At 37.8% G+C, this 27,189-nt stretch overlaps 1 protein-coding gene across 26 annotated transcripts in view; it reads left to right on the plus strand.

The window, feature by feature from the left end:
* The window catches only part of Adgrl3 (adhesion G protein-coupled receptor L3), a 748,011-nt gene that overhangs the window by 490,418 nt on the left and 230,404 nt on the right, over positions 1 to 27,189 (plus strand). For all 26 annotated transcript variants that reach the window (XM_013112013.3, XM_013112010.3, XM_013112019.3 and 23 more), the window contains one exon: positions 5,327 to 5,407. In XM_013112013.3, coding sequence (XP_012967467.1) covers positions 5,327 to 5,407 — 81 coding nt within the window. The remainder of the gene's footprint in view (positions 1 to 5,326; positions 5,408 to 27,189) is intronic.

Raw genomic sequence — 27,189 nt, forward strand, 5'->3', positions numbered from 1 at the left:
GAAAAGAACCTACCTCCTCCATTGGTGCCTTAGACAAGAATGCATGCTTTTAGATAGATACAAGATGGACAGAGAAGTGTTTCACCTGTGTTGGTTCTCAGGTGTTTTTGACTTCATCATTCTCTTGGCCAAACTTTAACACATTCTGCAGCCTCCTCCTTATTTTTCTGATTGTGTCATTTCTTCAGTATATGCTGGAATTTGTGTGGTAGGACTCATGGAGTAACAAGACGATGACTCTTGGGTGTTTGGGTCCTAGACTTTTTACCTTCTCTATTCAAGAGTTTTCTGACAATGTAGTGCCAGATATTGTCTTCTTTAGAGAGATTGAATGCTTTCAGATTCTGATAACTCTTTAGATCCCCTAGTGCCCAGGCACAATAGTGTTTATTAATACAAATCTCTCTCCCTCCATCTTCTGTCCCTCCATCCGTCCCCCTGACCCTCCCCACCCTCCCTCCTCCCTCTCCAATAACAGTATTGAGACTATTCTGATTGGCATCCATGATAAAATGCCAAACAGACTAACACCTCCTCTCTCCCGTTCTCATTGGTCTGTAAGAATGACTCTTACTTATCTGCAGGTGCACTCTGCTGTGGGTCAGTAAGTCTTGCTTCATGGGAAACCTTGTTTGTCATTCCCACCACTGATTCAGACTACCTAACCCTTCTGCCTTCATCTGCGTGTCATCAGCTCCATCTGTAGCAATACACTTCTCATAGAAAGAAGGAACCGTGTGTTCACCATTCACTTCAATGAGTTCTGACAGACGGTCATTGGGAAAGAAAAATGACATTAAAGACAATAGGGAATCCTGCTCTCTAAATTGGTATAACCTTTACAATCAGTCTTAACATTTTAACTCTGCAGGATAAAATAATAAACATATGAATATATAGATGAAACTTAATAATCTAAATACAACAGAAAATCATTAAAATGTTTTCAGTACATCTGCCTAGCTCAAAATATGGGATAGTCAGAGGCAATAGCTAGTCACCAACAAACACTAATAAATATCATTAGTCAATGTACCCCCTTAATACTCCATAGATCAAGAAAATAAAATCCTTGAGGTCCCTTTCAAAAAATAAAAAAAACAAAGTTATCAAGAAAATGTCAAACTTTGACTTAGAATGGAAGTAGAAATATGCTTAACGAAATGTTCTCATGTTCTAGAAACAGCAATTTAATTCTATGAAGTAAGACATAATTTAATTAAATAAGAATCTCAGCTGGGTATATTCCTTGTATCCTAGCTTTGAAGAAGAGAATCAAGTGTTTGAGCACATCCTGAACCATTTAGCATGTTCACATTTGAGCGAGTCCAGGCTGCATGCAACTCAGTCTTTACAAACCTAAAACAGTAACAATAATGATAGGAATCTTTTCAAAAAATAGAGAATCAAAATTTTTAATGTCTCTTCTCTAACTTAGTATAATTGAAATCAGAATTTCAATAGTTATTTTTTTCTTCAACATTCGGGGGAAAACATAAACTAAAATTCAGGAAAATATGGACAGATAATATATTTTTAGCTTAGAAACTTAAAACAGCAATAGTTGCAGATGTCACACATTTGAGTGTGTAAGTTAAGGTTTCAAGACGAGGCTGGTAAAGAATGAAAGAGCAGACCTTTGAAGATATGATTAAAGAGCAGATATTGTCCTCGGGTAAGAGGAGTTATCATTTTTTTTAAGCAAGGGGTTTTTACCAAGTTTTTTTTACCTGATAGAGGGTTTTTTTTAATTGTTTTCTCTTGATAACGCTGGGAATTGAATTCAGGACCTTAGGTACTATAGGCAAGCTCTCTACCAACAAGAAACATCCCTAGACCTTAATATCTAAGAGAAGTTAGTGTGAAGTGTATTAATGGTTTTAAATGTATTTCTAAATTGTAATTGAATTTTAATTTTAAAATAATTTTAGAGATTTTTAAAAATTTATGTGGATGGGTGTTTTGACTTCATGTATGTCATATGTGTTACATATGTGCAGTGACTGGAGAATCTCAGATCCTCTGGAACTGGAGTTACCTCTCATTCTTAACCACTGTGGGGTGCTGAGAATAGAACCCTGTTTTGTTACTCTGGAAAAATCAGTCAGTCCTTTTTAACATCATGCTATCTCTCCAGCCCCCTTCAAATAATTCTTAATGAAAAGGAGAGGGTTTTGTAAAATCTGTTGTGACATTTCGAACTGTAAATTCTTCTCACAATGGTCTGGTAAATAGTATTAGTTAGCCACACTGTAAGAAAGGCATTATATTTTTCCGTATCTTTTTGAAAGTAAATGCATGACTGATACGGATCTAAGTTTCATACTTTCTAATGTCTGTTCTCCAAGTCAGAACTCTTAATTAGCAAATCAGAACTTAATTGTCTTTCCCACCTTCCTGTGATTGCCATTTCCAGTATGGCTTTCACTAACACATTCCATCTTGCAGTTTACTAGATTTCTCCCTGGAGAGAGAAAGAATATGATGGTAAACCAGTTTCCAAAAGTCCTTGTTCCGGTGCCCATAAGTTTGTTCTCTTGTACTCCCTATACCCATAGGCCCAGAAGAGAATCAAATTATAGGCTGCCTGTTTTCTTCAAACTGAATATAAGAATGACAGTTACAAAGATTTAATGTTTCTCTCTAAAATCAGTTCATGTTTTCCAAGGGTTTAGTATACTGAGACTTTCTTTGGGGAAAGATACTATGATAAATTAAAATATCACATTTTGATGAAAATACTGCTAGTCTTGTAGGTGCTTGAAAAAGTTGACTATTTCTTCATGTTTGTTTCTTTTGTTTAAAATATGTACACATTCATGTTGCACATAGTCTTCATGGTGATGGTTGTATACATCTAGCTAACTGGTAGCTATTGTCAAATATGGTAAAAACTATGGCCAAGTGACAGTCATGAAATCAGTATTACTTCATACAGTGAGATTTCTGGGGATAATTACCAAGTCACTGATATATATATATATATATATATATATGTATAATTTTTATTTATAAGAATTGGGCTTTTAAACAGAGTCATACCTTAGTGATACAGGGCTTTACAAACAAAAGCGTTATTACAGTCAGCTGTGTAGTGTATCTAAACAGGTAGTTTTCTAGTTAAGCTAATCTGAACTTTTTAATAAACCATATTAAGCACAGACTGGTAACTACACAACTGGTAACTCACTCCTTTTATAATAATGCTTTAAGTACTCCACTGAAACACAGCCAGTGGGTTTGCAATATTCTTAGTTACCATTCTGAGGAACTGTGTACATTATTTTAGCTCTGCATTCTTTAATGTTGGGGAGGAAAAAACTGTGAGCAACAGCAGCTCCCATCAACAGGGAGCCATATTAATTATTTGAAATGTGCCTCGTAAGAGGAATCAGCGCCGTTTATTACAAGTCAAATATTACTTGAAACGGGAAGGTTAGTCTAACTGTTATCATAATCTATGTGTCATTAACTTTCCTTGTTTAGGAAAAGAGATTAACAACCCTGTAAATTGCTATAGTAAATGCGTAAAGTATAACTACATATTCCCATGTAGAAAGAACGTGGTGGCTTCTCCATTTCTATCCGAATCATCTTTGTATGAAGTAGCTTCAGAAAATGCAATGATTCAGTAATGATTCTTTGTTGCTTCAGAATCCTAATTACTTGTTGGATCATCAGTACAAATGATAGCTGCATGGAGCATTAGAATTTTTTTTTAAATTCACATCAGTCTTTCTTCTTCTTTGTGTTTCTTGATGGGGAACATGATTGCACTATGTTGCTAAGACTAGGCCAAAGAATGAACTTTTTAAAAAAATGATCACTGCAGTTTTCAAATCAACATTAGTACTTTTTCATTAGAAAACAACACATACTATAAAGAAATGTGTGATGGAGTAGAATGTGTACCAAGAACAGAACAAACTCATCTCCTTGCTGATTTGAATTTTGCCTAGTTCTTTCTTTTCCATCAACTTACAACCAGCAAGATAGACTAGTTTTCTCTTCAAACTGTAGGAGATATGACTTAAGGAAAAATATGTTTGCAGGGTCTCAGCATCCTAAGTGCCATCCAGCATCCTAAGAGCCATCTGTCCTTTGAGTGCCAGTCTGAAAATTGTGTAAAACTGATGGACAGTGAAATAAAGGCAGATGGCGCTGCTTACAGTACCTGAACCAGAAGACAGAGCACCAGAAGTCTGTTCATTCTTAATAACTTTACAACATTCCGATAAATATATTTGTATTTCTGAAGTTTTCAATTTTTCTTAAAACTCAGTTTATCATTTCATAATTATCTATAATCTCACTGAGAGGAAAACTAAATATTAAACACACACACACACACACACACACACACTTGTAATCCCAGCACATGGGAAATATAGACAAGTTATTCTTGACTATGTTGCAAGTTTAAAGACAGCCTAGCCCGGGGGTGGGGGAGTTGGGGATGGGGGCGGAGGGAGGGAGGGAAGGAAGGGTGAGAGGGAGGGAAGGAAGGGTGGGAGGGAGGGCAACTCCTAAATAAGTATGCAAATCATTTAAAAATCCATCCTGGTTAGAAAGAAGAATCAATTTAATTGGTTTATGTTTAAGAAAAATTGTTTTATAATATAAACTGGCTGTTTTTTCTATGTGGAATAAAAATGATAGAACACTGAAACATTTTAAAGTAAAAGACAGCTATTTATTATTTATCTGTGTGTGTGTGTGTGTGTCTGTGTGCGTGTGTGTGCGTGTGTGTGTGTGTCTGTGTGCGTGTGTGTGCGTGTGTGTGTGTGTGTCTGTGTGTGTGTGTCTGTGTGTGTGCGTGTGTGTGTGTATGTGTGTGTGTCTGTGTGTGTGTGCGTGTGTGTTTGTGTGTGTGTGTGCGTGTGTGTGTGTGTCTGTGTGTGTGTGTTTGTGCGTGTGTGTTTGTGTGTGTGTGTCTGTGTGTGTGTGCGTGTGTGTGTGTGTCTGTGTGTGTGTGTGTCTGTGTGTGTGTGCGTGCGTGTGTGTGTGTCTGTGTGTGTGTGTGCGTGCGTGTGTGTGTGTGTCTGTGTGTGTGTGTTTGTGTGTGTCTGTGTGCTTGTGTGTGTCTGTGTGTGTGTGTTTGTGTGTGTCTGTGTGTTTGTGTGTGTCTGTGTGTGTGTGTGTGTGTTTGTGTGTGTGTGTGTGAACACTCGGGCCATTAATATTAAGGTCAGAAGTTGAGAACAGCTTGCAGGAGTCATTTCTTTCCTTCACTAATATTGACCTAGGTATCTGTAGCAGGTTCCTTCCCCCACTGAGCCATATCTTAGTCCCTATGTTGTCTTAATATTTCCTTTTGTGTTCACAGGGCCAGTGCATCATGGACAGGTTTCCTACATCTCTCCACCAATTCACCTTGACTCTGATCTAGAAAGACCCCCTGTCCGAGGTGAGTTTTCTTGATTTAAGAGAAAAGGAGCAGTGCTCAGTGCTCAGGAAGGGTAATTAATGAAACTGTATGTTGTTGTAATATACATGTGTAGTATAGTACCTGCTTAAAAATGAAGAAGAAAAGTAATGTGTGAGTAACAGGTCAGAAAATCTTATTATAAACAGAAGTATGAGTCACTCTTTCAAGAAAAAAGATGAATCCACTATTACAAAAAATAGGTATCCTGAGAAATTAAAATAAAGGGCTGTATGAATTCCTACTCAGAGTGACAGGTCACCAGATTATCTCTCACATTTGTTTTTCTATCATCAAATGTTTTTATAATTGAGTACTTGTTTGTAATGTCATAATCAAAGTCATAGTAAAAGAAATTTTCCTAGGAAGTTAGTATCTTTTATTTTAGAACTCTTTGTAATGTCAATATTATCAGTTCATAAAATCATATAAATTAAACTATTTCCTGTCAACAAAACTCATTTTAAAATATTTTTATTACTCATACACAATAAAAATTGAAAGGTAACATTAGTTAACTTAGTATGTAAATGTAGAATTCATTTTTTTTCTGTTTTTAAAGTAATTCCATTTCCTACTCTTCAGAATGTTTCACAATGTTCAAATCTAATATTCCACATCCATACCTTCCAATTTTTACAACTAGCAACTATGCCAGGGTTAATATTTTGGTTTTAAGTGTATGATGTATTTTCTAACAAAACCATCAAAGGCTTGGCAGAAGTCAGGAGGTGTGAGTTTTTGAGCATTTCTTGTGCTTGAGCAGTTCCTTCTGGAAGACGTCTCTCATGCATCATATAGGATTCTCCTTGATTGGAAGGCTGCAGTTTTCCACATGTCTGGCAGTGTTCCTTGATTTCCACAGAGGCATCTATGCTCAAGTGCCCCATGGTTCCCTTGGTTATTTCCCCTAAGACATTGTATTCTGTTGGCCAGTGTGCATGCTTTTCCTCCTTTATCTGTGTGTTCCTGGAGGACATAGTGTTTTAATTACTGTTTCCCAGCCCCTGGGATGAGCTTAGTAAGTAGTTGAAAGCACTCCAGTGATTTCTCTCGAAATGACCAACAGTGAAAAGCAATATAGTAAATACTTCTGAAAATGCTTTCCTGTTTTACAAGAGACCAAGATCCAAAGTACATAAGGGAATCCCATGGAGAAAAACAGAATGAACCAGCAAAGAAAGAATGAGGGGTTTTGTTGCTTTTTAAGAGAGCATGATGGGAAGGAAGATTAGAATGATGAAATATGGCAGCTTGTAAAGGATTCCATATTCTATACCATAGAGTTTGTACTTTGTCCTGGGAAAAGGCTCCTTTGGGATGTTTCCTTCCAAATGAAGGATGTACCATATTATCAGTTCTGGAGACAAAGGTAGCCTCTCTGGCATCAGGGTAGATGATGAGCTGATTGAGGACGAGGTAGGCAAAGAAAGACGACTCCCATAGTTGAGATGAAAGATGATGGTGCACTCTACTGGATTTATGTGCGATAAGACTATCTGAAACATATCAGAGGTGTGGGATCTGGCTGATTAGCATAGGAATGGGGCAAAAGTACCTTTTAGGTTGCTGTGTTGGTTGGCTGCTAATGCAGCTTGAGTGTTTGTATCGTTTCCAGATTTTATGCTGAAATTTAATTCTCAGTGCGGTAGCTCTAAGGTAGGTCCACTGTCCTCACAGATGTTGATGCTGGAAGAAAAAGGGAAGAAACAAGTCAGGTGCTTGGTTGTGCTCCTACTCTGCAGTGTGAACAAACTCCTCCTGAGTCAGACAGCCTCTTGAATTTCTGAGTTTCTGTAACTGTGGGAAAATATATTTATTTTTTTAAAAATTACCCAGTTGTAATACTGTAACACAAATAAATAAAAGAACAGAGACTGATATTGGGATTTCAAGATTCAAGCTGAATATCAGAAAAGCAAAGCAGCCAGCCACTAGCTCGCACCTCTAACTCAGGCATGAGCTGCCTCTCTTCAGTGTGGTTGGAGAATGAATGCCACTATCTTCTGTGTGACTGGAGAATGGATGTCTCATACTGACACCATGCTTGTATGCTTCCTTAATGTTGGGATTAAATCTAAACAGCAAACATACTATTGCTCTGAGAGTCAGTTGAATCGACTTTGTGCTGATGTGGCTAGATGCTTAGAGGTCAGCACCGTGGCTGGTTTTGTACAGACGTGCGTCACAGATTTTTAACAAATGTCTTGCTGTCATATAGGTAGTGACCTAATGCCTCTTCTGTTGCTCTTCAATCTGGTCCTCCACCTTTCCTGTCAGGACAGAGTAGTCCCAGCAATAGGAAGTCCAGCTTGAGGGTCAGCTTAAGCTTCTGCTTAAATCAACTTTGCTAATGTCTCATTTGTCACAGTGAGTCATATATCCAACCTCAGACTTCAGAGAGCAGAAGTCAATTACCTCTTGTCATGAAAGAGCCACAGTTCAGAAACACCTGGATACATGAAGAAGAAGAGTTTGAGAAATGTGTAAAGCCATGTAAAAAATAAACTAAATTTAGAGTGACTCAGAAAATGCCTGATCTGGAGGTTTTAGGCCCTTTTCATTTGAATGTCTTCCACTACCTCACAGCCCTGAAGGTGGAATTTAAAGTGTTTGTGAAGACATGGAGAAGACTCTGGCATTTGGTGAATACGGCATCATATATAGCTGTCAGTGCTATTTCAGTTTATTGCAATGGTGTATGAGAAGAGAGCAGCCACAAAGGTAATACTAGTCTACTCTGGCAGGATAATTAGAATAAAACATTACACGTTAGGCACCTGAGTCATACTAGACCTTGAGAAATTCACAGGAAGGTAGGTAGCCAAGGAGGCCTTGGTAATCTATTGAGCCTTGGGTAGTAGATCAGTATTTATCCCGGATATACAAATGGACTTTGGGCTCTCATCCATCAATGAGAGATGCACTCTCACACTGGACTCTTGGGGGGAGGGTCTAGGCCCTGTCCTGGATGAAATGATAGACTATGGAGGGCCTCACCCTCCTTGGGGAAATGAGGGGATACTGGGGGGGGGGGGGAGTTGGTGGGAGGGCACCGGAGGAGAGGAGGGAAAGGGAGAGGGACCTGGAATTGACATGTGAAGTAACCTTGTTTCTAATTTAAATTTAAATTTAAAAATAAAAAAACAAACCTTGATTTCTAATGGCATCTCTTTCATTTTAGCCAGTAAAGAATGAATGATGACTCACAATCACCAATGCTTAATACTTAGCTCAGATTGTATAAAGATTTTATTTTTATATAGCTTTAAAAAACAACAACTTTAAAGTCAGAGTAGCTACACTCATGAATGCTCTTCAAGATGGCTGCCTAAACAGGACCCAAATAAAGATGGCATCAGTATACATGCAACATGGAGGGAAAATTCCCTCATAGGACTGTCTTTGTGGCTTCTCATGCTGGGACAATCTTCAACATGAATTGACCCACAGCCCCTTCATTTGCATTTGTAGTCACCTCCTCATGTAAGGCAGCTTTTGTTCGTTCAACTAAGAAAGAAACATTTAGGGGCTGCAGAGGTGACTGGTTAAAGCACCTGTCCCACAACTGTAATGATGAGTCAGATCCCCAGAACCCACGTAAAGGCCAGGTAGGCATGGCGATGTGTGTGTAATTCCATTGCTAGACAGGCAGTGACACAGGATCTGTGCAACAGCCTGGTTAGTCAGACTGGCCTGATGCGGAGCTTGAGTTCCATTCAGAGACTCTGAATTACACAGAGTGAAACTGAGAAAGACTCCCAATTTCAACCTTAGGTCTCCACAGTGACACACAACACATACCTGCACACACAAGCATACACACATGCCACACAAAGAATTTAAGAGATAGTTGCCCTAGATAGGGTTTTGAGAAATTATCAAAATCCTACTAACACACAAAGCCTTGTACATTGTTAGAGTACCTAATGCTTTAGTCAAAGTCAGATATTAAAAATAATACTGAGAGGGTGTAACAATATCATTACATTCCAGCATCAAAATATTTCCATTAGGCTATACAATGTTACATTCATTGATCATTTTTAAGTAGGTGGTGTATTAATATTGATTTTATGTACATTAAATTATATACACAAACTCCATGTCTTTCTCCTTATCCTTATCCATCTATTTGTTGAAAGGAGAAAGAGAGGAGAGGAAGTAGAAAATTTCTCTTTCTCTCTTTCGTGTTACAGATTTTTAGTTAAATCTAGATGGCAAGTTAGGATTTTTGAATATGAGAAATTCTATTTACAATGTTGTTATGAGATTATGTGACAATTTGTTTTGAGCTATGGCTAAACTAAGACTGGCTAGTCAATTAGCTTTTCTTTTTCCTATGTTCTATTGTAGTTTTATGCACATTGAAAACAGGAAAAAAATTTTTCTTTGTTTTGGTTTTGGATTTTTTGTTTATTTGTTTTTCAAGACAAGGTTTCTCTGTATTGTTTTGGAGGCTGTCCTGGAACTCACTCTGTAGGCTGGCCTCCTGCCTCTGCCTCCTGAGTACTGGGATTAAAGGTGTGTGCTACCAACGCTAGGCTGGTTTTGGATTTTTTAAGACAGGGTTTCTATCTCTAACAGCTCTATCCATCCTGGAACCCAGGCTGGCCTCATATTCACAGAGCTTCACCTCCCTCAACCTCAGTGCTGGGATCAAACCTGTGCCACCACACCTTGAGTGAAAAACTATCTCTTGATACTTTGTTTCTCAGTGGCCCAATTGTTCTCTCTGTTCTCTTTATTGCCCTTGCTACCTTGGTCTTCCTGTTTTACATACATAATAAGGAATCAGGGACTGCTTATTGTTTTAAATATTAGGGTTCTTTTTGCATTTTATGGAACTGACTGTATTCTTGTAACAAAACCATAATGATTTTTCTGATGTTTACCAATCTAATAATGTAAATAAAAATATTTTAAATGCTAATGCAACTCACAGTAGTAGCCAAGGAAGATTTTCTTTATCAAATATGAAGTAACTTAATAGTAGTAGATGCCACAGAATCTTTGCTGTTTTATTTTAGCATAAGTGGAACTAGTTTAGAATATTTCCTTTATTTCTAAATAGTAACTGTTCTTTGTGTGTTTGAAAAGATGAAGTAATTGTTGGTATGCTTGAACTTTAAAACTGGTATATTTATGGGGGATGTCCTTCTGTATATATAGTTCTCTTACTGGTTGATGAATAAAACACTGACCAGTATCGAGTCAGGAAGTATAGTCATGGCTACCAGATGAGAATTATGGGGAGAGGACACAAAGATAGAGAGACTCCATGTAGCCACTGAAAGAGTAACATGCTGGAGCATTCTCTGGTAAATAAAACCACATGGAAATACTTAGATTAGTAAAAAAAAATGGGTTAATTATTAAGGGAGAGCTAGATAATAAGAGGCCTGAGCCATTGATTAACCAGTTTATAATTAATATAAGTTTCTATGTGTTTATTTGGGGCTAAATGACTGTGGGACCAGGCAGAACAGAAACTCCCTCTACAGTGCATACTAGGACTGGAGCAATGGCTCATGTATTAAGAGCATTTGCTTCTACAGGACCAGATTTCAGTTCCCAGAAACCCTGTTATACGACTCACAAAGAACCTGACACACCTGTTCTGACTTGGAACAACCACAAACACACCCAGCATACAATCACACAGACATACTCATATCCACACACATAAAACAAACTAGATCATTCAAAAAGAAAACTTCATAGTTTCAAATGTTTGCTTGTTTATGTGTATGTATATTATAAACATATATATGCAGTGATATCTGCTTCACATGGTCAAGTCTCTCTCCATTCTGGCTTACAGATGACTTACTTTGGGTTTGGTCCATGGATCTAAACCATCTGTTCTAGACACTGCCATCTTCATGAAAATGTATCTTATTTTCTGATGTTTCTTTGAGCCAGTGCAGAAGAATTATGTCCAGTATGTTCTCAGGAACTTGAAGGGAAATAGTGTAACAACTTACAAAACACTCTTGAGTAAAAGTGTGTACTCTCTGTGGCTGTAAAGTGGCCATTGAATATATTATGTATTCAGTGGCACTTACTCACTAATGAGTAAATTTGAGAGTTTCTGTTCTTTAAGTCCAATGTGACCATACATGGCATTTGGTCACATAATTTATGCCTGAAATGACTTTATGTGCATTCTTCAATTTACGGATTTTTATTACTGAATAGGGGTGTAAATTCCTGTAGTTTACTAGTGCATTAATGTCACAATACATTACAAGGTAATTAACCAGAGATGTCACTATAAATAGAAAAAATAGTCACAGCCTTCACTATAAACTACTTAATAAAAATAAGCTCCTGAATCAGCATTCACCATTACAGTAATTTTTCTTGACATATGTCTCACTAATCAGGATTACTTTAAAAAATAGCTATGTCTAGAAGCACTATTGTTTTTAAACCTTTCATTATTAAAACATTTGTTACAATTTGTAGTCAATTCAATGGGATTCATTATATATTTCCTCACAGAAAACAAGTGCATGCCTTTGAGACCCATTTCCCAACTTCATACAAGTGAGAATGAAAGAAATACCACATTGGTTATGTTGTGGCATATGTGTAAATTGTAGTTCCTAGGAGGGTTCACGAAGGCTTGCAGTTCTTGGGGAGAGAGAGTCCAGAGAGGTTCAAAGCGCTGGCTCCTGTTCTAAAGTAGCCGGGTTCCCTTCCCAGCACACAAGGCAGCTCAAAGCTGTCTGTAGCTCCAGTTCTAAGGAATAGGATGACCACGTCTGATCCATGATCCCTCTCCCACTCTTTATTTTGCCTTCCACCTCGTGGTTTGCAAAATATCCTCCCGCAGAATATGGCTGCGTGACAGACAGCAACATTCAGGCAAGAGGGCTGTGTGAGAATGAGAAGACCCCGGAGTCAGAAGAGATGCAGAAGCCTATGTCATCTGAGATTCAAGTACACTGCTGATTAGGGCACATTCTTCAGTTGGCCCTTTGTTTTCAAGTTTCCTTGATGTTTTGGTGACACCCTTCGCAGGGATTGTTCACTATGACAAAAGTAAAAGGAGTAAAAAATAGAGTGGAATCTCCATTCTGATTTCCAAAGTGGCTTAACCAGTTGGCACTCACACCAGCAGTGGGGGAGTGTTCCCCTTTCACCACATCCTCTCCAGCATAAATTGTCATTGGTGTTTTTCATTTTAGCCATTCTGACAGGAGTAAGATGGCATCTCAGAGTTGTTTTGATTTGCATTGCCCGGATGGCTAAGGATGTTGAGCACTTTCTCAAGTGCCTCTCAGCCATTTTAGACTCCTCTATTGAAAATTCTCTATTTAGTTCTGCAGCCCACTTTTTAATTGGGTCCTTTGGTGTTTTGGAGACTTGCTTCTTGAGTTCTTTGTAAATTTTGGAGATCAACCCTCTGTCAGATGTGGGATTAGTGAATATTTTTCCCATTCTGTGGGCTGCCTTTTTGTCTTGCTGACTGTGTCCTTTGCCTTACAGAAGCTTCTCAGTTTCAGGAGGTCCCATTTATTAATTGTTGATCTCACTGTCTGTGCTACTGGTGTTATATTCAGGAAGCTGTCTCCTGTACCAATTCGTTCAAGGGTACCACCCACTTTCTCTTCTAAGAGGTTCAGTGTGGCTGGATTTATGTTGAGGTCTTTGATCCATTTGGACTTAAAACAATGTGAGGTGCACTTTCACCCTGAACTCTTGAGGGAGGACCTAGGCCCTGCCCTATATGAAATGACAGACTATGGACACCCCCATGGAGGACCTTACCCTCCCTGGGGAAATGAGGGGATAATGGAGGGGGAGTTGGGGGAGGGCACGGGAGGAGGGGAGGGAAAGGGAGAGGGACCTGGAACTGACTTGTGAAGCAACCTTGTTTCTTATCTAAATTTAAACTGAAAAATAAATTTAAAAAAACATAGAATGGAATGGAGGTTTCCTAGCCACACGGGGACTTTAGTTAGTGTGCCAAAAGCTCTTGGTCATACAAACCTTCTACTGAAGTCAGTTTCTTCCTGTTCTTGTCTTGAATTCAAAGAATAATACATGGACCACCAGCAAGTGAGTCATAGGAAGAAGTTTACTACAGGTTTAGAAGTGGAAGTTTAAGGGAAAAAGGGTAGAATTCCAGGGTGGAACTCTCCCCTAAATATGGGCTATCATGCCTTTGCTAGTCTGGGGCTTTCATTGGATGTAGGGCAGAAACCGGGGTGAGGCCTGGAGCTGGGAGTCAGTCGAGTTGACCTACCACTAGGCAACTGGGTGTTTCACAGTTTCCACTTGTTGCTGACTGACCGTGAGGCTCGCTGAGGTTATTGAGTTAGGAAAAACAACAACCACAAAAACAACTGACTAAAAACCAGAGTTAGAAGCTATACATCCTGATTTCTGGTATTTTTGATCTTCTGCCAGGACACAACTAGTGACATTTCCAGTCAGACTAGAATTAACCTGCCTATCCCTAAACACCCTGAAAGGTTTATATCTTCTGACCTCACCAATATCAACAGTAATTTTATTTAGATTAATTCACATTAAGTTTCAAGAAAAAATGAATTTCAAAGTCTTCCATTTATGCAAGTAATATTGATATTTTGAATATTTTTATCTATGAAAACATTATTTAGCTGCTAAGTCCACTCTGCCTTCTAGAATGGTGAGCCACTGATTATAAAGCTATGGAGAAAATGTATCATTTATTTTTATATATTATTTCCTTTAGGTAGGATCTCAATAAGAGGTCCAATTACACTAATTTTTGTGATTTTAAAATTTGAGTTACAATTTATATTCTGAGTGAAAGCTAAAGGTTTACTTACATTTGAATAAAATGTTTATTTTTAGGCATTTTTTTCTGTCATAAACTCAGTAATATAATCATGGTTCAATGGGCACATAATCAATGAAGTAGAATAATGCCAAGCATTAAGTTCCATGTGTGAATTGAATTACGTTGGGCAAATCCACACACTGAAAATATTTTTTAAAGTTCAAAATAAGCAGATGGTGCTGCCTGATGCATCTACATTAAAAATAGGCTTTAGCCAGCAATTTAGCATCACAAATTAGAGTCAGTCGTTAACACACAGTATCATCCAGCAAAATGTAAAAACATTCTCGACTGACTAGAATAAAATTGGAAAGTGACATCTGCCATTCTTACTCAAGAGTTTCTCAGCCTGTTCTGTAATAGTCTGTGATGGTGCTTTCCTAGCTTATCAGTTTGTATGCATTATATGATGAGACACCTGTGTCTTAGCTTTCCCCACATTTTTCCCTCAAGAGAACAAGATGAAATTTTCAGTATAGTTCTGTAGTCATGTTTGAGTGCTCTACCCCTGCTAACACTCTTTCATACACATATAAATTCCACACAATATTTTTGGGAGACAGTGATATTATTTAAAGAGTACTATGAGGGACCAGAGAGATAGCTCAGTGGTTAAGAGCACTTGCCTAGGTTTGATTGCAATCTCCCTTGGGAATGCTCACAACAATCTGTAGTTCCAATTCTTGGGAATTTGACGCCCTCTTCTGACCTCCCTGGGCACCAGGTACACATGCAAGAAAACCAATCATTCATATAAAGTAAATAAATCTACAAAAAGATACAGGTGGACAGTATAGCTTACTGTTAATGGTAAACTAAGCCTGTTTCATTAGTATGGACCTTCAACTAAGCATAGGAAATAATAACACAGTTTTATGTAGTCTCAAAAATATCCTATGACTTCTTTAGATTTGACACCACCATGATATTTATGGTCTTTAGTGCAGTGACGTTGTGCTAGATATTTCTGATTAAATTTGCGTTGTGTTTGAGATGAAATTCTAAACATAACAGTAAAATAGATTTTTATTTAATATTGTCAGAATGAGGAGCTTGTAAGCTCATAACACGCTTACCAAACAAGTTGTTGTATGAAACTTAATCTGTATCACTTGGGGAACAAAACAAACAAAAACCTCAGTACATTCTGTCTGGTCTCTTGAGGCTTATATTTCATATGAAGAGAAAATTCCCTAAAGAGAGTGAAGTGATTTGGTAGTTTTTCCAATTAGGCCTTTTAGCTATTTGTGTTGGACTCAGCATAAGCCTAGTGAGAAGGAAAGTGGAGTTTAGCCAAATGCTCCATGGGTGCTGGCTTATGGAATGAGATCTTTGGTACTCACTGGCCCTTAAATGAAAGCATGTGCTGTGATTCTTTGGCCATTCTCTTCCAGTGTCAGCAATACCTGATTCTTGCTTTGGACGTGGTTGTCCCTCAGTGGAGCTACTGCTCATGCACACTGACTGTCAACAAGATAAATCAGTCTCTATGTAGCCATTGCCAGGTCATTCTCTGAAATTTGCCTCTCGTAACATCCTGCTCCAATAGCTCTGTGTCTACTCTCTGAGGACTGTTCCTGGCCTAGCTTTCCAGAGATTGCTACAGTCAATGCTAGGCTTTTTATCTCTGTCTCATTTCACTTTTCTTCTCACACAAAAAGGTATTAGTAAAGCTATTTTGTTTTCAAGAGAAAATATTTTTCCAAATTCACAGGTCTTTGCAATGAGGCACTGATGTACAGTAGAAATGACAACAGTTAAAATACTACATATGTTCATGGGAAAGAATTTTTCTCTGTTAGATCTACCTCTGGGTTCAGTGAAAATTTACAGTTATTAAGAGTCCATTAAAGCACAGTGCCTTTGCTATTAATTTTAGCATCAGTATTAAATAAACTAATACGTGTGAATATCCCATGCATTCAATATTGATATCCTAATATGCTGACCATGTGGATGAAAAATATAGAAACTCAGATTTTCCAACAATCTGTTTTATCAAGATTGTATTTTTCTGCCTTTAGAAATAAATTATTCTATCAGCTGTTCAGTACTATCCAAACACTGATTATTTTAATTCAATCATATTCTATTATTATAATCTGAACCCTCTGTGTCAGGGATGATTAAGATATAGGAAAATACCCGACAGGCTTTTTGTGCTCTTATCTTCCTCCAACACTACAGATATAATTATACAATTTCTCTTTTATGTAACAAATGGTGAATTTCTTACTGAAATACTACACACTAAAATTCTGAACTATGCATTAGTTATTTAGTCTTAGTGAAAACTATATACCAGCTTGCTTCTCCTGAAAGAATTGACGTAAATTCAGTCTTCAGTGAGTATTTGTTTATACAGTTCTATGAACTCAATCTTCCTATGAATGAGTTGGAGTTAAATTGTTGGGTGAGCAACTCACCAACTCACACAAAGAAACCATCCAAAAAGTCCTGTCAATCATGGAAACTGTGATATATCCAACAGTAAATTATTCCCAAGTACAAGAAAGTCTAAATACAGAATGGCCTCACTCCTGTCTTAGGTGTGGAGCTGCTTATGTGATGAGAGGAGTGGAAGACAGACATCACAAGAAGTGTGTTCACCACCAACATCACTCTGAAGTATATGCTTCATGATTTCTAGGCAGCTACAATCTTACCATAGTATTTCCAAATATAGAGAGGTTATTTTAGTCAAGTTAATTTTCATAAGATGGTATTACAGCAAATATTAGCTGTGATGTACCCTAGTAACAGACAAAATAGTGATCAAGAGAAAGAAGATTTCACCCTCTTTGACTTTTCCTTATGATAAGAAACGTGAACGATAGAATTATTGATTTAAACTAGCAAGATTATAATTAAATATTGTTATAGCTATGAAGTGATACATGAAAGATGGTAAAGAAAAGCTACTTAGGTGAGGTGTTATGATACCTGAACCAAAATTGGAATAATGAAATATCAGCTGGTCATAATCAAAATTAAGGATAATGTATCAAAAGTTCTCTGAAATGAGCCAAAAATCCTTGCTGGGGCCTCCTATATAGACTCGGTCAGAATTTCACTATCTTGAAGCAAACAAAGGAGAGAAAGAAAGTATAGTATTATTTTTCTTTAAACAAAAGCCCAATGGATAAATGGATAGGATCATTTCTGGAACATAGAGAAGGGACCTAACACATAAACTGACCATACAGAGCCTTCTAGACCATGAAAGAGGAGGGAGGACTTTTATTTTAAGAGATGTGAATATCCCTGATGGGTTTTTACACAGAGTACTACATAATCTGATTTTGATTTTTAAAAGATGACTCTAACTACCGGGTGGAAACTGGCCCAGAGGGAAGTAAATCCAATTATACTGGTGTGGCCTTTCCTTAAAATCTCATTTACAGAGTTCCCTCCTTCCAGGACCATTCTCTGAAGAATCCCTTTCTTTCTTTCTTTCTCCTCCATTTTCCACATTAGCTACTGGCCTTTAGGTAATGTGTGACTTCTCTGATCCAGTTATGGCAAAAAGACTTGGAAACAGACAAATTCACCCCTCAGGACCAAGTTTGTGCTCTTTCACTGGTGCCTGAGGAAGCACAGGCTTGCATTCCAATAAATGCCCCAGGATTATATTTCCTTTGGAGAAACAGAGCATATACTGCTAGCAGATAACCAGCAAAAAGCCCACATATGCCAAGCCCTGGAGTCAGTTCTCTCACTAGGCAAGCATATTGAATCCTACTTGAGCAAAAATGCTTTTAGACTCTTTGAGGAGCTTATCTAGTATTGGGTTAGTCTCTATTGACTCTAGCAGCTAGTAAGGTTTCATTGTGAACAAAGGATCTGGTGAATTGAGACGAGATCCACACAGGAATTGTAATTGAAACACTGGGTCATTGCGACTGATGCTAGTCATTCCACATTTCCTGAGTACCATGAGACAACTCCAAGAACTTTCTACATAGAAGACTTTCATGATACTGTCTCTGCATAGGAAATATTTATTCTGGTGCTAATGTAAGGGTTGACGGAGAACAGACAGAATTAATGGGGTGTTTCATAAAAGGTTATAAGGAGTGTGAGCTGATCGACAGTAGTGGTGGAAGAAGAGAGTACGATAGTTTGTGGACACTGCTGTTTGGCTCTAGTGGCTGTGCTGAGAGACAAATGTAATTCCCTGATTCCTAGTTTGGATAATTCTGGTAGATGTTGATACTTTTCTGGAAGGCGGGGGCAATATATGTCAGTGCTAATGACTGCCCATTTCTAATTCTGTGAAAGCATGTGCAACATGAAATATGATCGGAAAATGTTTCCCTTCTGACTTCCAGAGATGTGCAAAATAATTTCAAGAGTGTCTGGGACCTTTAGCCTTTTCTAAGTAATTGAATTGGCCCTTCGTTATCAGGTGGTTAGTTATCCCATGATGTAATTTATTTAGAAAAGTATGACTGCTAGATTTATGTGATACTGCGTCTGATAAAGATCTTTCCTGGAATGGAAAGGCATGCCTGCCAGGCTTTATTTAGCTTTTAATGAATGAATAAATGAAGCCAAAGCTCAAAGTGAACACTACCTCCAGTCACCAAATGGCCCGTGCACTTCCTTTGTTTCAGCATTTTGAACAACTGCCCTTCTTTATTTCAAATCTGTGTGTTCATTTGAGAGAGCACCTCAGGGCACACTTGTTTGTTGGTGGATAAAACCATTATAAAAGACATAACTTGGAACTTATGGCTGCACTGCAAGTGTATAAAATCCCAGGTGCCAGATGGAGAATGTCTTAGCCTTTTACTGCTGGTACTCTCAAAAAAAAAAATAAGAAGAAAGAAAAGAAGAAAAGAAAATGAAGTAAACATTCAAATGTGACTTCTGTTGTATTCTGCAGTTGCATAAAAATGTTCCGTGCAGTGACTGTCATGCAAAAAAATGAGTTTCTAAAAGCAAACCTACAGTTTTAAAATTTACCCCACCCCAACCAGATCTGTAGTAGAATTTTTTAAAATAAAATCTGTCATTAAAATATTTTCCAATGAGTTTAAGTACATACGAACTACTGCTCTGAAGGGTGGCTTAATTGAGTACCTCATTTTCTACTTTATTGAAATGTGTACTTTGAAAACACTGGTGAAATTTGCCATTTCCCATCTGGATTCAGCACAGCTGGAGCCTAGACCGCTTATGATGGCCTACACTCCTGCAGCCCTAATCTAAGGCAAAGGGCATATGTAAAGCTCCTTCACTGCCTCTTCCTCTGATGAGCATGTGGAAGGCAAAAGTAGAAGCAGACTCTTTATTAAAGTCCACCATGTTCGTTTTTTCTCCCTTCTTCCCTTTCTGTTCCTGTTGCTGTCAAAACCAGTGCTATTGGTCATGCTCTTAACTGAAATATTTATAGGAAAAGGATTTGTTTTAAATGAGCAGATGGGCCAGTCCTAAGACAAGCTGCTCTATTAATAAACATGTGTGGTACTTTATCAGCAAAGGAGCCTATTTTGACATTTCTTAGGGATGATTTGTATAGCCTATCACCACCACACCTGGTGTGGGGACAATAAATGGGCACTTAATAGTCAAGCAATGTGCAGACACCTTCCATTATAACTTCATTATGTCAGATATAATCATCTATTACTGGATGTCAGACATTTAATTTATGATCAGTTGCCCTCCGAAATTAGTGGCCAGACAAGTGAAGAGTCCATTCAGATCCTTTTTTACGGTAAATTTCCTTCTTCCTTGGTCACTTCAGCACATAAAATTGAGTGGCACTGCTTTTAGAATTCTGGAATATAAAACATTTTCTATGTGTGAAATTTTGAAAAGAGGGTAATACATGGGTCAATTTAATAAAGAATTCCATGTTTAGATATGCTAATTAATACACATCTCTTTAAAGTAGTACATATAATTCATTTATTTACTAATACACACTTTTGATTATGGCTTAATAATAATGCTTTTGAGAAAAACAAAACAAAATTTCTCTTTAGGTATCTGCTATCTACTGGTGGACGTGACATACATCTTGCAATACTGTGCAGTTGAGTTAAAAGTCAGATAGGGATGTGCCTGGAGAAATGGCCCATCTCCAGTTCAGAGCAGAGGGCTTGGGTTCAGTTCCCTTATGTTCATGCTAATTCACACCATCCTGAACTCCTGTTCCAGGAGGTTGGACTCCCTCCAGCCTCCTCAGGCACTATACATGTACATGGTGTGCTTCCATACATACGGGCAAAGCATTCCTACAATTAATAAATAAATCTTTTCATATTATGTGTTTCTTACCATAGCCGAAAACAAAACCTTCTCAGCATAAACAAGTATACAGCTAACTGTGGCAATATCAATAAGCACTGTTTAAAAGAGCCTGGGAGAGGAAAAGGTTGGGTTTGTGAAAGCAGAGCTGAGGGAAATAAAAAGAAGGTGATGAACTAGTACTTTGTGGGTTTTAAGGACTAATGTTCCCTGCTGGCATCTCCACAACCTTATAGCCGTTTTCCTTTAGACTGAGGAAAATGCAGTCAGAAATGCATCATGCCTTTCTCAAGATCACTGCTAGAAACATATTCAGCTCCTGTCAAGGCTTCCAATTGAAGTTACTCTCTGTGGAGATCCTTTCAGGGATTTCTAAACTACTATCCAATAAGGACTTCAGTGCTGGAGCAATAAAACCAAATCCATGGGAAAGGAGATCTCAATGGCTGTTTAACCATCATAAATAAAACTATTGTCCACCCCTGTTATGAAGAAAGCAAATGTTACACAACAGGAAAATATCAACAAAGTGGTAACAAAAAATGGATGTTACTGCAATATTTCAATGTTAGATTACATTCCTACGTTGCAATTGTTCTCTGTGTGTGAAAGACTAGAGCTGCCAAAGAGGAGATCCTGTCTATGTTACAAGCTCTCTGACCTGGCTGTCCTCCATCTGGTAGAGCCCCATTCTGCCACTCTCAATGAAGCAAGGTGGCAGAAGATCATTAACCTCTTTGCCAGAGCTTTGAAAAGATACTGCGTTTTCGAAAGGACAGCATTCATATCATTTTCCCCCCAAGGAGAAATGAGAGGAAGATGCTCAATGAGGGACAAAGAGGCTTAATTCTAATATCCTAGAAAATGGAAAGCTGGGAAACTGTGAAGGAATGCAATTATCAGTCTGTAATTATCCCTGGCTGCCTCCAAGCACTCCTCTCAATAGACACTGTGGTCTCAGTCACATATGAGTCTCTACAAGAACCCTGTCACTTGAGTGAGTGACTGAGGGACATCCTGAGGATAGGGGAAGATCTTTACATAACTAACTCAATAGTAGTACTGTTAGGGTTTATCTGGTCAAAGTTCACACTGAGAGACCAGGTATCTCTGAGACTCTAGCTATTCGGGCTTTCCAAAAGAACTGACCCAGAGGGCTGGTCTCAAAGTTTGAGCCCTTGGCAAGTAACCTGAAGAGGGCAGAAGTCTCTACTGGCTGGCTGCATGGATGTAAAAAAAAGTCTCAAAGTTTCAAACTAAAGTTCACATTGGTTAGCCCTAAACTGATCCCAGCAGCACACAATGCAGTAGGCATCAGAGCTATAAACCACCAACCAGCTACTTTGTTTTATTCCCAGCTATATTGGATCTGCCTCTTCAAAATGCTGCCTTCATTATGTTCAACACTGTTGGCAAACCTGTTTGTCCTGGTCCCAAGTCATGATTTTACCCTCAGTTGTGATCATCAGGTTTATACCAAGCAATAGTCTCTGTAGTATCTGCAGACAAAATGAGAGGGGTTTTGTAAAACACAACTCACTAAGTAATATTGTCACCTCAAAGCTAAAAGACATGTGTTTTTATTTATACACAGCTCAAATTTATTTTAATTTGTTTGTTTGTACAAAGAGTACTACAGGCACACTGAGATCAATGAGTTTACCACCTACTGATGGATAAGACAACTCAATAAATTATACTTATTCACTGTTTTATTTTAAAGTAAAAGAGAAAACAAGGAGGGAAATTTTAAAAATAATTTGCAAAGGAAATATTTATGTGTTTGGAAATATCATATCCACCATTTGTAATGGCAAGGTGAAGAAGCCTGTAGTCTAATTGTAATTTACATAGACTGTGTATACTTTTAGTGAAAAAAGTTCTAAGATAATGGTATATATAAATTCAGAACTGAAAATTATTTCCTCTTCCTTATTGGATGTATGTATATGCATTATACTTAAATACTGGGAATTTGGAAGGAATAATTAGGCTTATTTTCAGAAATTGATTGTTGAGCTGGGGATGACATAAACCTATACTTATGGCAGTTTTGAGGTCAACACAAAATGATCAGAAGCTCAAAACCATGCTCTGATACAGTGAGTTCAAGATCAGCTTGAGCTATTTGAGATCCTTTACCCAACAGCAAACAGTAAAATAATTTGAAGAATATTTAACCAACAGAACAAAACTGTGATTTTTTTAAGTTATCTCACTTCTAAGTTTTAATTTCTTTCCTGTTTCAAATAGATTAGTTTAATTAGCATTTTAGTTTTCTTAACCTTGAAAAACTTTTCATTACATTTAAGCTTCAAAAGTCTATGATTGATGAGAAAAATATTCTGAGATTACATTCTTCTCCAGTTATATAAACCCATTATGCTGTGCATTGTGAAATAATATTTGTGGTGGGTGGAAAGTTTTGAAACCTTGTAGGGAAAAAAAACTGTAAAAACCAAGAGGAAAGAATTTAAGTGTAGCATTTCCTTTACAAAACTCACTGCAGTTTTGTTTGTATGTTTTTTTTTCTTCTCTATAGTCATATTAGAATTTTTAACTGAAAGATAGGATATTTTATAGTCTCATTCAGCTTTGTCAGTAAAGTTTGATTTGTGACATTGAAGACATTATGTATTTCTAAAACTAGAAGTTTGAAATACCCATATTTTTTAAGTCAAAGTCATGTAGAAGCCAAATGTCTTCCGTATGCTAATGTTTGTTCTTGAATAACAATGATATTCATGAATACTTATTATAGTGCTTATTAACATTTTGTTTTTAAATCACTGTATTTACCGAGCAAATTTACTTCTATGGAACTTTTTATTATGTTCTTGATTGAGAAAAAATTGGTAAGTGGTTTCCATTTATTCTGTCATGTAAAATCTTTACTTTTATAAACATGTAATTTAAAATGTGACTTTTACTCAGCTTTTATACATCTGTAATTGTAAGAGTCATGCTGTCTAGTAGAAGAAAAATTAAAATCCAAGTTAGACTGTTTTTATTTTATACTTTATTATTTACAAAGGTTGCAAATAAGAAAAAATAATGTGACACATGGAAATTAACCAGGCCCCAAAATACACAAGTCAATAACTCAAAGGTTAATTTACAGGTATAACTCACATGCAAATGATAGGATATACAGCTGGCTCAGGGAGGGGTAACATTGGGCAAATGATTGGAATTTGATGGTTATATGCCTAATTTAGTTATAGACAGTCTACAAACTTCTGAGTTAGAACAATGTTAGAAAGTTAGAAATTCTATTAGCAAATACAGTGAAAATAAGTACATGGTTCACTAATGGTAATTCTACTGCTGTTCTTCCAGGTTATTTCTTATTCAACGTAGATTCTTTTATTCATACCATAGAATAAAATTCCAAGACTGGAGCTGGCAGGATTGCTCAGTGGGTAAAGGTACTTGCCACCAAGCCTGGTCCCTGGAATGCCAGTGGTGAAAAATAGAGAATGTAATTCTACATGTCACATTGTCTTCTGACCTCTACCTGCCTGCTGTGGCATGATATCTCCCACATACATAAATACAAATTTAATAAATAAAATATAATATTCTAAGACTTAGAGATATAAAAATTACTTATCCAGCTTTTGATGCTATAGCAAGGACTCTGCAAAAGACTGTAAATAGTAACCAGTTATTGTGATTTGTGTGTGTGTGTGTGTGCACAGTATAAAATATTACAGAGATAACAAAATATCAGTATAAGGGTTAACGGCTGAGGTCTCTGAATTAAACTGACAAAAGACATTGTGGTGGTCTGAACACAAATAGCCCCCATAGATTCAGATATTTGAATCCTTAGTCATCAGGGAGTGGCAATACTTGAGAAGGATTAGGGGTGTGGCCTTTTGAAGTAGGTGTGGCACTCTTAGAGGAACTGGATGTAGGCTTTGAGGTTTCATAATCGCCAGCCATGTATCTAGGACACTGACTTGGGTTTGGTAGACACCTAGGAGAAAGATGGGGGACAGTGAATACAAGAACGGATGCCAAGACAGGATTCTGATCAAGGTGATGACTTTTATTTCACCCCAAAGGGATTTATATAGGGGAAGGGAGGAGGAGAAGGAATGGGGAGTGCGCTGTAGCTGCAATGAACCTGGCGGAGCAAAGGTCAGTGGGATGGGTAGGTCATCCTGTGTCCTCTGGTAACCTAACTGCAGATTCTAACTTTATCTTTCACATTCCACCTTCTGTTGTTTAAGCCTACACCCTAGATAAGCCGCAGGTGTGTTTCTGGAATTTGGCAGGTAGCAGGGTGGTCCAGTGTCACGTACTCGCCATGAGGGTTGAGTCATGTCTTATGAGTACGTGAGGCAGCCTTACCTGGTTGATGGCCAGAGGACCCTGACCCTGACAGGGTCTCTCTCTCTGTCTCTCTGTCTCTCTGTCTCTCTGTCTCTCTGTCTCTCTGTCTCTCTTTCTCTCTCTCTCTCTCTCTCTCTCTCTCTCTCTCTCTCTCTCTCTCTCTCTCTCTCTCTCTCTCTCTCTCCCCCTTCCTGCTACCTGTTAATCTGGATATAGAAATTAGAACTATACCTCCAGGACCATTGTGGTCTGTGTACCACCATATTTCTTGCCATGATAATGTCTAAGCATCTGAAACTATAAGACCAAATTAAATGCTTTCTTTTATAAGAGTTCCCACCATGGTCATGGTGTCTCTTCACAGTAATAGAACAGTGACCAAGACAGACATCTTAATAAGAGAAAAGGTTAATGTACATGTGTAATACATTTGCAATTGCTTGTATACAGAGGTGGCTCAGAAATGGGTAATCTGAATGGGTGATTAGAATTTTATGGTTATATGCCTTAGTTATAGAAGGGAGAAGAAGGATTTTATGGTTTCTTCAGGAAAGTAAAATAGGTACTCAGGAGAACCAATGAGAAATAAAGAAGATCCTGTCTGTCTTTCTAGGTTTCACTGGTGTTTCTAACTTTTCCAGGGCTATAAGACTTATCAGAATGGAGATGTGTGGTCTTATTGTTCTCTTTAGTCTCCCTTGAAGTTTCCCCTGTTTTAAAATTTATTTTATTTTATTTTTTATTTTTAGAAACACTCTTATTTATATATCCATCCCCCCCATCCTCTCACCCTTCCATCCTCCCATGCTTCCCACCAACCCCCCAACCCACCCACCATCTACTCCCCAGGGATAGTGAGCCCCTCCACAGGGGATCATCAAAGAGTTTCCCCTCTTTTAATTGGATATGTGTTATCTTCAAAAACCATATATATTCAGGTACCAAACTACAGCAGTGTTCAGAAGTGGGGCTGTGGAGAAGTAACGTGAGTACATCAAGAGCTTTAACCCCATCAATGTATCCATCCATGAATGGATCCAGAATATGACTGTGGGTTGGGATTCAAAGAAACTTAGGAAGTGAGGCTTGATTGTAGGGGGACCCCCCACCTTTGGAGTCTATGTACTATTCCTTGTCCCCCTTCTCATTTTCTCTTCCTTCCCCACTCTGATGGGTAAGCTTCTTGCCCTAGCCCATATTCTCTGACTAATATTCCCCTTCATCACATGCCTAGAAGCAATGGGGGGCAGGTGAATATTGATGAGATGCCCAGAAATCATTATCTAGTTTTACCTCCAGAAAATAACTGCTGTTAGAGACACTCTGAGAAGGCTTCTGTCAGCATCTACTGAATCAAAAGCTCTTCACCAGAAGTAACTGTCATGCTGACTTTGGGTTTCCAAGGGCTCCCATGTGTATCTATTATAATACCACTGGAAGGTAGCATCGCTGATAGTCTTCAAGGAACATAAGATTACAAGGCTATTGCTAGTCAATAAGATGCATTTCTCAGGGTCAGAGTGGAGGTGACCCTGCATTGTTCTAAAGGCAAATGAAGGGAAATTGACGATTTAAGTGGAGGAACTGTAGAATTGTCTTCGCTGTTATGAACAAAGTTAGTTTTCTTTTCTACAAATTCTCCCCATCATGAATCTCATTATCTAGACCTCAAGCTGAGTGAATTCCTCATTGTGATGTATAGTAATGGCCACATTTTCTGAATTCTATCCTGAACAGGAGAGAAAGGAACAGTCACGAACCACCCTGACAATCTCCTTGCATCCAGAGATCATATAAAGCCAAGAAACCCTAAATTCAGTTTCTGAAGCTCTTTTTAAAAAGTTGCCATCAGTTTAATATTATTTACCAGATGTAATGTGAAGTTAAGTTATAAAAAGAAGCAGAAATAAATAGGAAATGTTTATAGATCACCTTGTGGCAGTTTAACATTGATTTTAGGATTCTATTTAATGTGAGATTATCAAGTAGATAAAGTCAGGATTGCTCTATTTACTAAAACTGTGTATAAAGCAAATTGAAGTTACCTGTGAGCATGGAAGGTTATATAAAATAAATTAATATGGATATGCACAAATAAGTTATATTGGTTAATAAAGTCAGACATCTAATACATATGCATAAATGTATAGCATTGTAAAACCTGATGATTACCAGCCCTCTTATACCACCAAATAATCTTTATCACACATGAAAATAAATAATAAAAGGGCCAGTGTAGAGGTTATTTTTCTGTGGTTGTGACAAAACATCATGGCCAAGACTTGTAGAAGGACTTTTTTTGGCTTATGCTTCCAGGACTTGAAGT

The sequence above is a fragment of the Mesocricetus auratus genome, unplaced genomic scaffold, assembly GCF_017639785.1.
Source record: "Mesocricetus auratus isolate SY011 unplaced genomic scaffold, BCM_Maur_2.0 Super-Scaffold_100006, whole genome shotgun sequence".
NCBI lineage: Eukaryota > Metazoa > Chordata > Mammalia > Rodentia > Cricetidae > Mesocricetus > Mesocricetus auratus.